Below are 14,755 nucleotides of genomic sequence, written 5' to 3' on the forward strand. Positions count from 1 at the left end.
TTTGTGAAGAAACTTGTGGGGATCGAGCAGAGAGTCTACAATCTTCCAAGAGCCTCGCAAATTGCAGAGATATCATTCTTCATTAGCTGCCTCTAGTTTTGATTGCATTCTTTTGTTTGTCGAACTTAAAAGCTGAAACTAATGTATAGATTCGAGAATTATAAATGAATTGTCTTTCTTCATTTCTCTTTCAGTCAATATCATCTCTCACAATGTATGGAAACCTGTGGATAAAAAAAAATGGTTATCAGTACTAGGCTATCCCAGACTGGGAGCACAAGAATAGATTAGTTGCACAAAATAACAGCAATTGGCCCTAAAACTGCAGACTTTGCATTCACCAGAACTAGAAATGGAACTGCATAAAAATGTATAGAAATATGTATAGAAATATGTATGTTATCTTAAGCTATTAAGGTCTGTGGAAGTTAAGATGGGAGCAAAGAGTACCTCTAAAGATCAAATCTTCATCACAATACTCTGGCAACACAAATCATCGATGTCCAGATGATTTAGCAATTAACAGATGAGATGGATGAAAACAGAAACTATTAACAGTATCTACGATACTAGTGGAAGATAATCAATAGGAATACTAAACACAAATGTAAAGCATTGGCATCATCTGGCATCGGTAACTTAGAAGGTAATTAACAAGAAATTTGAAAAACAAATTTCCATACCAATTGCAGCTTGAAAACATAACAGCCACTGCCTCGTCTGAAGATCATAAATATGAACCTTGCCATCCAGCCATCACACACATAAAATGTACTGTTATTATTCTCTGTTAAAGAAAATAAAATGGTATATAAAGTATAAAATGTCTTTCAAGGAACAAAAAATTATGCAAAAATAAAAATAAAAATACATGAAGACCTCAAATAAAGCAACTTGAAAGAGGCAAACAAAGATAAAATGTAAGCAAGTGCATTTGCCACCTGAACCCAGATGCCTGACTCATCGTTTGATGTCAAATAGAACTCAATGGTTTGTTTGCACAGTTGATCTGTATCTATATAACCTAAGAGTATGAACCACACAAATATCTGGCACATACAAATCAACCAAATTAATTCATATACAGAGAAGAATGATAATATACAGAAGACCCATTTATTAGGTACATCCAGCTTCACCACAACCTTCAGATAGTGAAAAGAAAAAAGGAGAAAAGGAAAAAACAAAAGAGAAAGCCTTTTAATAAGGGTACTTCAAACACATCATAATCACATCTGGGAGTGGTAACAGAAACCGATCAGGGAGCCAAATCCACAGCTGATAGTGTTAAACATAACAAAAACATCTGCAAGTGAGCGAATAACAAAATTCCACAGTAGATCCAGTTATCCATAACACACACATCATGTCACACAAATTCCAGGAAATGCAATCCTATTTTACTCGGTTCTCCTCCTCCTCTTCTTCTTCTTCCTCTTCTTCTTCTTCTTCTTTGGGTAACCTCCATATCCCATCCAAACGAGTATGAGGAATCTCGAATCCTTTTAGCATGTAGCAGCCGCTGACTTCCACATACTTCAAACAAGGCATGATACTTCTCAAGATCCTCCACTCTAATTCCAATCTAGGCAACATCTTCAAATATAGCCCCTCCACCTTCCATTTCTCAGTCGTATTAATGCTCAAAACCTTAAGATTTCCATTCTCGATGCAAAGATACTCCAAGCGAGGAAGCCTGGCTGGTTTAAGCCAGGTTGGTCCAGTTTCTCTCCTGAAGCCCCTTAGGTACAACTCTCGAAGACAGGCAGGAGGAGAGAGTTGATCAAACTTCCCTGACAAGTTCCCTACCTCCCTACTGTTCTCGATAGTGACATCTAGAAGCTTAAGGTGTTTGAAGCTTGACAAATCAACTTTGACATCGTCAATTTGATTTTCTTCACTTACGCACAAACGCAAAATTCTGAGTTGGGTCAATTTCTCCAGGTCTTTTAGCAGAGAACCATCCGTCGAAGTTGAGATAGCTGGACGAAAACCAGATAAGACTTGAAGATTAGAAAGAGTTCCTAATCCCTCTGGCAGGTACCTGAGCGAAGTACAGTTTCCGATATTCAGAACTGTCAGATTCTTTAGAGTCATTATACCGGGAGGTAACGTTTGTAGACCGGTACAGTCGGTAAGAATCAAGATCTGCAGGTGTAGAAGCCTTTTAAATTGGTCAGGCAGTTCCTTGATCCCCTTCATTCCCTTCATAATAAAGCATGTAAGATGCTCAAAGGAACAAATCTTGGTGAGCTCATCTTGACTCTCAATCTCACTTAGGAATGAAAGATCCACCACTTTCAGGTACTTATTTTGAATCGACGAGAATCCACTGTTTGGAACAAAGACAGAATGCTTCATTTCGTTCAAAATGCTGTCATCAATGAAAACAGGGGACCACTGCCTAAATTCCAGATTTACTGTGCAAGTATAGATGCTCCCATCGTAGTTCCTCTTATCAACAACATCCACTAAACGCCTACTGACAAGCTCCGAGAGAGAATCACAAGCTGACTCCAGTGTTGTTTTCCCGCTCTCTGTAGAGGCAAAACCCCCACCAACCCACCAATAAACCAACTGCTCAACTTCTAACGTCTTCCTCATGGATTCCGTAAGGAGAAAAAATAATGACATAAACCGCTTAAGATTTGGAGGGAGAAAATAGTAGCTGACCCTTACAGACGCCTCAAGTATTTCTTTGTCGTCTCCGAAGTGTATTCTGACGTCTTCCTCATAAAAAAAATCTGCAATGTCTTGCCAATCCCGAGGAGGTGTATGACGCACGAGACGTGCCATCAACTCTATTGCCTTCCGTACATCTCTACATTTCACCACAATCCCCTTTGCCACATTTGCCAGTTGGAGGTCTCTACACCTGCCTCCGTTTTCTTCAAACGCAATTTTAGAAAACAGTAACCAATTCTCCTCACGCGGTCGGTAAATCACTTCTTCCATCTGGTTTGCTACGACTACTCTTGTTGTAGTGACGATGACGCAACTGCCTTTGCGTTTTGGCAGCGCATCGAAAAACTGATCCCACCATCCACTATGTCTCTCCCCTACACCATGCAGTACGAGTAAAAACTTCTTGTTCAAAAGGCTTTCATAAATATGGTCCAGTAGCCTCTCACAATCATCGCATTCTTGGTATTCGCTTCTCTGCCCTTCATTGATTTTATCCAAGATGTCTATCAAGAGGTCCTTTTGATGACACTTTTGATGAGAAAATGTCACATGTATTCTCACTCCAAAGTCAAGCTCAACCTCGGTATCGTAGAAGAACTTTTGGGCAATCCCGGTTTCGCCCTCCTCATCCATCCCAACGATTGCAACTGTGCTTCGTCCTTTTTGTTTGTGAAGAGTCAACCTTTTTAATTTCTCAATTTCTTCTTCCAAGCACACATTCTCCAAATCTACTTCTTCTTCTTCTTCTTCTGGTACCCTCCATATTCCAACTGGATGATGAGGAACCTCAAAGTCTTCCAGCATCGGGCAGCCACTGACTTCCACAAACTTCAACCTAGGCATGACACTTCTCAACCTCTTCCACTCCAATTCCAATTTAGGCAAAATTTTCAAGCATAGCCCTTCCACCGTCCATTTCTCCATCGTATTGATGCTAATCAGCTTCTTAAGATCTCCATTCTCCATGGAAAGATATTCCAAGCAAGGAAGTTGAACGGGATCGAGCCAGGTTGGTCCCGTTTCTCTCTTGAAGTTCCTAAGGTATAGCTCTCGAAGACAGTTAGAAGGGACGAGAAGATCAAGCTTCCCTGACAGGTTCTCATCACCCCTACTGTCCCCGATACTGATATCTAGAAGTTGTAGACGGTTGAGCCTAGACAAATCAACATTGACACCGACAATTTGATCTTCTTCAGTTATGCACAGACGCAGAATTCTGAGTTGGGTCAAATTCTCCAGGTCTGTTAGCTGAGAACTATCCATAGTGGTTGAACTAGCCGGACGAAATCCTGACAAGACTTGAAGGTTAGACAGCTTTCCCAATCCCCTTGGCAGGTGTTTGAGAGAAGTACAGTTTCCTACATCCAGAACTGTTAGATTCTTTAGTGTCATTAAACTATGAGGCAGCTTTTTTAGAGCAATACAGTCGGTAAGAACCAAGATCTGCAGGTTCCGAAGCTTCTTAATTCGGTCAGGCAATTCCTCGATCCCCACCACTCCCATGAAACTAAGGCAAGTAAGATATCTGAGTGAACAAATCCATCTCAACTGATCCTCCTCGTTGATATCAGAGGATGAAAGATCCAACACTCTTAGGGAAGTACTCAACCAGGGCAGACACGTCAATTTTACAGCAGAGCTTCCGGGTTTGTTTGTAACTAAGAATGCCCAGAGATTACAATAATTTTTCAGCTCACCTACCTGCCGATTGTTTGTAAGACCCAGGTGGTGGCTTTCTTCATCAAGTTTGCTGAATCCATCTTCCTCTGCAATTTTAATGATCGTCTCCCTTACAAGGTCATGCATTTTGCAACTATAGATCCTCCCATCATAGTTCCCCTGATCAGCAACCTCCACTAAACACCTACTAACTAGAACTGAGAGAGAATCATATGCTGACTCTAGTGCCGTTCTTCCATTCTCTGCATAGGCAAAACCCTCACCAACCCACCAATGAACCAGCTGCTCAACATCTATCATAAAATCTTCAGGGAAGATAGAAAAGCACAAGACACACTGTTTTAAACGAAGAGGGAGCGCATCGTAGCTGAGTCGCAAAGAAGCCTTTACTTCCGAGCTTTCTGTGTCTGTTTCACGTAGAATTTCTGATTCAAAATTATCTGCAACTTGTTGCCAGTGGCTAGGAGATGAAGGTTTGAGACGCAATATACCCGCCATCGCCTTAATCGCCAATGGTAACCCCTTACATTTCTTCACAATCGCCTTTCCCACATCTTCCAGTTGGGGGTTTCTACGTCTGACTCTGTTTTCTAAAAAGGTAATTTTTGAGAAAAGAAACCAGCTCTCCTCGTCATCGAGACATTTAGGCCTGTGAATCCGGTCCTCTACTACACTCATTCTTTTTGCTACTCTTTCGTCTCTTGTGGTGACGATGATACTGCTACCATCGTCTTCTGGCAGCGCATCAGACAACCGATTCCACCATCCACCAGCGATGCTCCATACATCGTCCATTACAATTAAAAACTTCTTGTTCGTTAGGCTATGCTTTATACTCGTCAGCAGCCCATCACAATCATCTCCTCCCTCGTGTTTTTTTCTGTCCCCTTCATTGATTTTATCCAAAATGTTTTTCAAGAGCTCCTTTTCGATAACTTGTGCGGAAACTGACATCCATACTCTCACTTCAAAATAACTTTCAACCTCGGTGTTGTTGAAGATCCTCTGGGCAATGGTGGTTTTGCCCAACCCACCCATCCCAACAATTGCCACTCTGCTCATCCTATTTTGGTAAAGAATCCAATCTTTTATCTTCTCCGTGTCTCCTCCTAAACCCACAATCTCCGATTCCTTAACATGATGGCTGCTTGATCTAGCATTTCCTGTCTGATTTGTTTCTTCAAGGATCTTATGTAATTTAAAAGGTTTCAGATTTTTTTCTATCCCCTCAATCTCCATTTTTATCTGTTTTAACCTTTTGGCAGTCTGGTAACGAAACAGCAATTGACTGGGAGAGTAGACCGAGCAGAGAGGCAAGATACTGCGGTCTTTGAGTCGGGTTCGGCAATCGGCTAATATGTTCTCTGTATCGTAGATCAATTCCATCAACCTGGCCAATTCCCACCGAAGATGTGGCTTTTTTCTTTTAAGGCTGCTGGCGTCCACCATAAAGGCTTGAAGTACTTGAAGGTGGCTCTTTATCTCAGAAAACAGAGGACGAAACTCGACCAGGACTTGACCCTCCTTGATGAGAGAATCAATGAGCAAGGTGGCTGGAGGCCCGAGGATGATCTGAAAGAGAGAACCGACGAATGACGAAACCAGTTGCTGTTGCATATCACTGGAATGGAAAATCTAACTCAAGTCAGTATAAGATTCTGAGATATTTAAACAACTAGTACTGATCACAAGCAGATTTATAAGAGATTTATCTCACTCTTTTCCAGAGCTGCCAGACATCGAGTAAGATTCTCAGGTGTTTAAACAACTAGTACTGATCATGAGCAGCTTCATAGGAGGTTTATCTCACTCTTTTCCAGAGCCGCCGGACATTGTGTAATAATGAAGCAGATCAGCTAGTTGACTGCAACTAGAAAGGCCTGATTGATAAAAAAAAAAAAAAAAAAATGTTAAGTATTCTTTATTTTAATTTTTCAGCATGCATCCAACTGCTTTTGGGAACCGATCAAAAAGAGAAATTGGAGACTCTGGTTTTCTGGAGAGATCAGCTGAGAAAACAGAAAACAGTAAAGATGGGGGGGGGGGGGGGGGGGGGGGGGGGGGGGGGGGGGGTGTTCAGTAATCAAACTATCTACGCAGTCATCAAACTTCAAATTGATCGGTTACCCCACAAACACATACTGTTACGAATAATTCCACAAAGACAAGATGATAACTGCGCTCAGTACACCAAAAATGATGCCAAGTATGTCATAACCTAAATAAGCAAACATGAAAATTAAGTAAACGGAGAAGGTGGAGAGTACCTTATTGTAAGAGAGATTTATTTCTACTTATTAAAATCCTCCCTGAAGCAGCAAAGATCTTCTCCATTCGGGAAGAGTAGATGGAAAGGAGGCTAGATGAAGGGCAGAAAACCGAGAAGATGAGACGCAAAAACAGAAGAGGTGTACAGAGTGGGAGAAAGAGGAAAGTGGCTTTGAAATGGTGGAAGAAACAAAGTGATGCTTGGTGACTGACAGTGGGGTCGACTGGATAAGATTCCTCTCGTCTGATTTGCTCATTTACGACCCCTCCAGCTTCTGTCGAGCTTTAATGTCCACATTTTAGGAGCAGCCTAGATATCTTCTAAGCCCTACCTTCATATAGGTCGAAGGGTAGCCTGTATTTTTTGGTTTGAATTTAGAATATGGCTTGCCCATCACCTATTTGTTAAATTTTTTTTTGTATGCCTCAAAAGTTTTTTGAATGTTCTTCATTGTCTTTGAAGATGATAGATTGACAATTCCACAAAGTAATAAATTGAAAGAGAAGAAGAAGAAGGATGCAAAGCCCTTGGTTGTCCTCCAACAAATTGTCAAAGTAATTTACTATTAAGCTTCAAACTCTTAGAAGAGATTTTGTGACCTTAAACATGAAGAATTGTACAAGAATTGTTTTCTAGAATATATTTTTTGACTATTAATCAAATTAGGTCACTTACCATCAAAATTTAATGAAGTTGTGTCTGCCATTGAAAACTCTTTAAGGATTTATTTATTCTCTTAATGAACTAATGGGTTCTCTACCAGCCAAATGAGGTTCCTTTGGTATATAATATATTGGCTTCTAAGTTACAATTGAGGAAAGAGAGAAGTCCGAGACAGTTGGTTGTACTACTGATACAAATTTTGCAAATAAGAGTAGCTACAGTGGAAGAGGACGACGAGGTATAGAAAGAGGACAATCAAACAACAATAGATCCAGAGATTATAAATCTCAAAAAAACTAATCGAAATTCCAATATTCAGTATCATTCCTGTAAGAAATTTGGCTACATTAAGCGTCATTGCATCATCACATGTAAATTTTGTACAAGGAAAATAAGAGGGAGGCTAATCACTTTGTCACCTGTTTAATGAAATCTCTGTCTCCGAACATACAGAAATTTACAGGAGCTCCAAGGCCACGTAACTTGGGTAGCTGAAAAGGAGAAATCAGCAGAGCTGAAACAATCAAGAATGAGTGATCATGCCTTGCAAGGACACGAGAAATGGGAGCAAACAATTACATTTCTTAAGTAGGAATTATTACAGACAGTAGTCATCAATTAGAATGTGACTTACAAAGCAGTGATACACACCCATTTATGTTATACAACAATTTTCCTCCTGCTATGACCATGCCATTCACCACTCAACAATTACCGAAGGCAGAAGTTTGTTGCATTTGTTTAGAGCTTTACTGCTTCCCCGGTACTGTTGCATTCATTCCCATGCAGCAGCTTCTTCATGGTATGTTGATGATGTCAAGGTCTTCATTATTTATTCAAATGCACAAAAAATGTATTTCTCCAGGCTCTCACTTGGTGGAGACTGAATGGTTGAATCGCCATAAGATTATATTGTACTAGGAAGAACACTTCTGCTGGCCTCCATCTTCTAATTTTTGTGTTCGGTTACCCATAAGACACTTGGAAGAGAATGAACAGAACCAGCATTTCCATTCTTCACCGTTTGAAACATAATTAACTCCTCGCTCTCCCATCCAGAACTTTAGGCACCACCACCATTTGGCTTTTCACCCAGCTAGGGATCATATGGGAACTGATCTTCGCCAAGCAATGACTGGTCTGCTTGGTATTCGTATCTGCACCAAATGCAAAACTAAAGAAAACCTCATTTTTCTTTTATTTCCTTTTTGCAATATGCATGTAGATGAAGAGGGGAGTGCTCTACTTAGTGTGAAGTCCATGGCCTTACGCACATGGAATAAAGTTACAAGAAACGTCAAAATATCATGCAAACAAGTGAGAAGTATCACCTCAAGAGAAGCTGCTCATTAGCGAGAGGTAGCAAATGACATGTGTCACTAAAATATTTCACCAATTCCCCAAATGTCTGCACATGTCAAAGGAGATGCTTTAGAGGAAGCAAAGACAAAACTATGGCCAGAGCAAAATCTCTCATTTACTAGTAAATTTTCACGTCTGGGTGTCTACAAGAGAGGGATAAAGATATCATGGGAGTAAAAACCTCAAAGGGAGAAGTGTTCTCATGTAGAGTTAGCAGAGCACCACGATAACTAAATTCCTTTTCTCAAACCAAAATAATCAGCAACTGACAAAGTAATTAAACATCATGTGAGCTATGAGAGAGAGAAAGAGAGAGAAAGATATTTACCTTAGAATTCAAACCGGAATCTGCAAGACAATTTCTCACGTCACAGGACAAAGTACATTGAGGATCCAATCCAAAATAATCAAAAAAATGGCTTGATGGAAAGTCATTTGTAACAAAGTTGTCCCACAGATACCTGTAACACATCAACTGAAACCTGCCATTACAAAACAAGTTGTCAATGAATCCAAACATGAGTTTATCATGGACTGTAAACCAATTCAAACATGATTTATCAAGAAGCTTTTCAGGATAATTCGAGTAAAGGGTCCCAGATGACAACTTTCTTAAAGTGCCAACAAAATGCAGCTAAACTATTCTCTTTAAGTATTCATAGGTTAAGAATACACTGCATTTCAAATGATTCCTTTTCTGTTTGGTCAATTAAATCCCTTAGAGACTACTGGGTCAGCTGTCTGCGGGAAAAAAAGGTCCACTTTGCATATAATGTTTCTTTTGGGTGGTGCAAGCAGCAATATTATGAATGTGCAGATCTAAGCTGCACGTGATCTTGAATTGGAACCTGCATCCTGGAGACAAATCAAGTTACTTAATTATCCACACAAATGCACTCAGGTAAGACATAATGCAAGCACCCTAGCTCACTGCTAAGCTAGTAGTAGTGCCTCTTTGCAACACATGTTGTCAGGAGTACTGCTCCAATTGATTAGAATCCTTATTGCACTATCTATTTGTGTTCCTTCATGTAGTTAGGATTGGTGCAATTTTTATTTCTTATTGCTTGATTAGCCTCTTGTACTTACCCCTTTTCTTTAAAGATAATGTCGTTCTCATTGTGTAAAATAAAAATAAAAAAAATTATAAAAAAAGAGGTGAGGACATGATTTCTGTCAAAAATCAACTAATCCAGCTGCAATAAGTCTATTCATGCAAGTGGCACCAAAGAGAAAGAAAAGACGAGAACTTAATGACAAGAAACAGGTAAATAAATTAGAGAAGTTGCTGCAAAATTGGAGAATTTGACAGTAGATTTCCATCCCCATTTATCATATAGTACAGAGTGGATACCATCAAAAGCAACTTTTATGTAATGAAAACCGTTATATAATAGAAAGAAATTGAAAAAATGCACAAAATGTGAAACTCTTCACTTTACTTTCAAAATAAGGGTAAATTTGAAGTAACAAAAGGCCCAAGCGCAGTATTCTCACAATTGTGTTAAGTTTAAGAATAGCCCTGTTTATTATGTTTAAAGCAAGGGACACATTTCTCCTTCTTTTCTCATGTTCAGTCTCTCTCTCCCTCCTTTTCCTTCTTTCCCTTTCTTTTACAATTCTTCTCTCATCCCTACTGCTTTTAAAATTTTATAGCACTTCAATACCCCCAGCACCAACCTAAACACTGCTAGCCTTCCTTCTCCCTCCTTCATGAAGCCCTAAGTTATCAAATTACCATCTCATCAGAGTTTTTTCTCTAATTTTTCTGCATGCATATATTACCTCATGGTTTGATACCATCTAACGTTTCATTATAGCTGAATAAGAAGACCAAGTAGCAACAGATCTTCAACTCTGTCGTGATACACCAATGCAAGATGCAACTAAAAAGAAGATAATACCTCGCATTTCTCTTTTGAGCTTTGGAGGGTAGTGTAGTCAGAGAGCGTGTCTTCGTGTCCACCAGCAAAGGGTGTTTAACAGATTCTGTCACAGACATTCGGATTTCATCAATCACTCCAACCATCCATACACCTTGTACAAGGCCTACTCTGAAATGTGGCAAATTAACCAAAATGAAACAAACATAATCACATGAGAAAAAATACAGCAGATTTTAAACGATTCAACAATGATTCCTGATATATACTGGCTTGTTGGAGTTGACGGCCCACACAGCAAACTATGATAAGCAGCAAAATTTTGAAATGATACACACCAAATTCTCAGTTACTCTTGAAGCCCTTATATTAACTCTTGGAAGTTTGGACATAACAGCTAGCTATCTGTTGATGCATTTGATAAAAAGTTATCACTACATACGTTGTAAGTTAATCAATGGCCAAGTTAGTCGATCTTTTGTCAGTTTTACATGTTACCAATATAAACTAGCAGTTGGTTGTGTAGTAAAATTCCTGTTGTTTCAACTAGCTCATAAGCGGATTCAGAAATATCATATATTACAGAACTATAATTTTGCGTTTCTTAATTACACAAATTTGGACATCAGAATAAAATCGTGATGCGACATAATTTGCCTCATATAAGAGTAGTAGTTACAGTCTCTCAGATATCCTTAAATGACAGGTGTGGCTTTGATTAAAAGCTGGAACCAATACCTAGAGGAAGTCAAATGATAGACTTCAAAAAGTTTACCACATGTAGCTGCCTATGACACAGTTGGAAAAAGCATAGCAGAAAAAAACAGACGCAGATAAGAAGAAAAAGATGGTGACAATGATGACAATCAATGACACCTACTCACACTGGAATTTCACGGGTTAATCCATCAAATAATAGTTGATTTGCTCCAGCTATAAAATTCACGACCTTTACTGCTCATGAGTCTTCAGCTGATTGAATGGAAACTTCTACTCTCTTTACAATCTGTTGTTGCAGAAGATATGATATTAGTGACATGAATTTACAAAAGAAACAAATGCTTATTGCTTTGAGGATTATTGTCATGCCTAACAGGGAAAATATACAATGCCAGTCATAGGGTTTATCATAAAGAAGCAATTCAAGTAGACCAGGTTCAGACTTCTGGTTTTGAACATTCACTTTTTTTGTAAGATTAAGGTACTCCTCAATTCCTATAAATAGATGCCCATATTAGAAGATGAACAAGAATCTTCTAACCTGACCTACACAACACATCAATACCTAAAAAATATGGAATAAGAAAAAAATACAGCATTTTAAGAAGACCACAGCACTTAGCTGCTAACTCAAGAATGGTAGTAAAAATTGTCCCAATTACTCAACGTTGTTAATATAACACCAAACTTGCATTTTCATGTAATACAGGAATAGCGGAAAATTATTACTAATATAATGTTTTTCTTAAAAGAGGCGATGACTAATATAATGCTTCTAGCAATGCACTATTTGTTTCTTAAGAAAGGAATCAGAAATAATGCCTAGGAAAATCCCACAATGAGATCTTTTTAAGTACATTTAGCAAGGATCTTTGAAGGAGATCACTACCTTTTTAGTTTGTTGAGCAAAAGTAAACTTAGAAACTATCACCTTTGCATTTTATATGTTTCACTTCCTAACATAAGAAAAAAATGTTTCAAAATCCTCCTTTGTCACTGATCGGTCATTTAGGGGCCTCAGCTGGTGAACTTGGTTGTATCCCTCTAGGTGATGAAGCTTATCCCCCATTGTCTCACTAGCTGACCTTAACACCATCTCTAGTATTCAGAGCTTGTCTCGATTTGGTACCACTTTCACGGCCTGCACCGGAACACTGCATTACCCTAGATATCCAATCAATGCCTCAACACATTTTGTAGAGAACCAGCTAGCTCTGGGTTTGAGTAGCATTTAACCCCCAACCACAACTCAATCGAATACAGACCACAAGATTTTCTTTCAGCTATATCATTTCATAATTCAAGGGCCCTCAAACATAACTCTAGATGGCCACACCATAAGTATCACAAGAACAAAGCAGGACCATCATGCTCACCTCCTCTTCAAGTTCTGCATGTCGTGTACTCATAGCATGAGTCCTTTTAGGTCTTCCATAGAGAAGCTTGAACTCCATTTGCTTTTCACACCATTCCTAGAGGTAACAAGAGGATTATGAATATAATACATAAAAATATCAAAAAGAAAAATTGGATTTCCATGATCCCAAATTTCCAAGTACAAAAATATATTGATGCATGCAAAAGCAAGCAAAATATTCTACCTTGAAAATATGACAAGTGATATTTATACCATTTTAGTTTGCACATCAGCTGACGGATGAGAAGGTACTATCTTATCAAAAAATATTCTCTGAGAACAGACAAGCCAAAATAAAAGATTTATTAACTGGAAATGATTCAGAATGTGTTACAAACCAAAATTGGCATTATTATAAGGTTAAAAGAAACACTTGTAGATCAAGACTAGGAGCTCAAGCGTGCTGCTTTAAATTTAAGAAAAAAAAAAAAAGCCAGGAAAATAATGATGCTCAAATGCAACGGTGCGCCTTCTTGAAGCTGAACAATGATTTCAAGTAATCACTTGGTTTCAACTTCAATCAAATACAATGGTTTTGGTATGTAGAAGCCGTCGGATCAAAATGTTCAGTCTCTGGATCAACCCAAATAAAATACGTTATTCTACATAATTTAAGGTCCTCAGATTGATGAAATATCCGGTTCTTCCATGAAAAGCAAGTGAATGAAAAGGTAGATCGATGAGGTATGAAGCCAAATTCTTAAGCGCCAGCGTCCTATATTACAACCAATAAATGAATCTAAACATAAGTTTAAAATGGCTACTACAGATCACGAAATTGATGCTGTTTTGGTAATCGAGAATAACCTCCCAGTTCCCATCATTTTCAACATACAGGCTCCTTCGCAGGGGAGCATCTACTAAATCATCAATTAAAACCAAAATCCACGCACAGCAGTAAATAAAAACACGAAAACAACAAGAAACGATACCGCGGCCGTGATGTCAGTAACCTTTAGGCCTCTCTTTTTTCGAAATCGCTTCAACAGAGACTCCGAAGATTTCACCCTTTTTCCGAGTAGGGAGAGACAAATCCTCAATGTCGTGAGCTGTCTGAGTACTCGAACAGCCTGATAGCATCCGCCCAGACGGAAAACGTCGTATGGGACTCGACGAATAAGACAAGGTGGCAGCAGCGGCGAGGGCAGCCTCAATCAGAGCCATTTCAGCTTCGCTCACGATTTCAGTCGGTATTTCGGAAGGTGAGGAATTTGATTGATGGATTTTTGATTCGTTGCACATCTCAGGATTTCGGATTTAATGTGCACCGTTTTGAGGTAGGCGTTTTCCCCGGCAAAATTTCATGTTCTCGTCGTTGAGGCGTTGGGGCGTCGTGGGCACGCAAGACCCGTTCAAATTTCACATCTTTCTTCCCCACGTCGGAGAGGAGAAAAATTACTTTTTTTTTTCTCATTGATGGGTTTATCGAACTCGTCATAGGTCGTGGTGCACACAATAAGAACAGCGTTGCCCGTATCGCTTATACTTATCGGATATCGGCGGATACGTATTAGTTAAGGGGGTATATCAGCTAATACCCTCCGATACATACAAGAAGTGCAAGGATGTCATCCAATTTGGACTTCTGACGCATATATCTGAACCATTGAAGTGCAATAGTTGCCATCTTCAATCTCTCTGGCAACGACTTTCTACCTGCCTATGTCATGTTCTTCTACCTGCCGGAGCTTGAGTGACCAGGATTCAATTCGACTTCTTTGAATGATTTCGTCCTCATCAATTACGACGTGTTCAATATTCCCGTTGGTATCTTGATAGATTTTAAAAATTGGACTAGACCCAATTCCTCAGTACTCAGCATCCAGCTTGTACTGATCAACCCAATCCTCCAATTTACGCCAGAGAAGGGATTCACCAAAAGAATTCGATTTGCCCACAGTTCCAACCTCGCTTCCACCTCCTTCACCACCCGGGAAACTGGTTTTTACCGAATCAGCACCATTCTTATCCAATTGACATTTTGTGTTCTGGCTGGGGATTCAAATCAAACTTCGGGTGAAGAAAATCATTACTGTTGGTTCATCAATGAGTTTTTTCCTTAGCGAGTTACTTCGC

At 39.3% G+C, this 14,755-nt stretch overlaps 1 protein-coding gene and 1 pseudogene across 1 annotated transcript; both read right to left on the minus strand.

Moving 5' to 3' along the window:
* Positions 1-1,100: 1,100 nt before the first annotated feature.
* Positions 1,101-6,770, minus strand: LOC137965034 (disease resistance RPP13-like protein 4). Its single transcript, XM_068811425.1, has 3 exons — positions 6,633-6,770; positions 6,083-6,245; positions 1,101-5,986 (listed from the first exon to the last, which is right to left on the minus strand). Exons 2-3 carry the CDS (start codon positions 6,103-6,105, stop codon positions 1,396-1,398), a joined length of 4,614 nt encoding a protein of 1,537 aa, XP_068667526.1. The 5' UTR covers positions 6,106-6,245; positions 6,633-6,770; the 3' UTR covers positions 1,101-1,395.
* Positions 6,771-7,792: 1,022 nt separating this feature from the next.
* On the minus strand, positions 7,793-14,049 carry LOC137966567 (exonuclease V, chloroplastic-like; annotated as a pseudogene).
* Positions 14,050-14,755: the final 706 nt, after the last annotated feature.

Source organism: Aristolochia californica, unplaced genomic scaffold (assembly GCF_029961685.1).
Source record: "Aristolochia californica isolate CCGP_79_NKW_82.1479 unplaced genomic scaffold, dmAriCali1.0.hap1 SCAF_5, whole genome shotgun sequence".
Classification (NCBI taxonomy): Eukaryota; Viridiplantae; Streptophyta; class Magnoliopsida; order Piperales; family Aristolochiaceae; genus Aristolochia; species Aristolochia californica.

Coding starts and splice junctions, on each gene's coding strand:
- LOC137965034 (XM_068811425.1), bottom strand. CDS start 6,105: ATGTCTGGCAGCTCTGGAAAAGA. Junction 5,987..6,082: donor TCTGGCAGCTCTGGAAAAGA/GTGAGATAAATC, acceptor TTTCCATTCCAG/TGATATGCAACAGCAACTGG.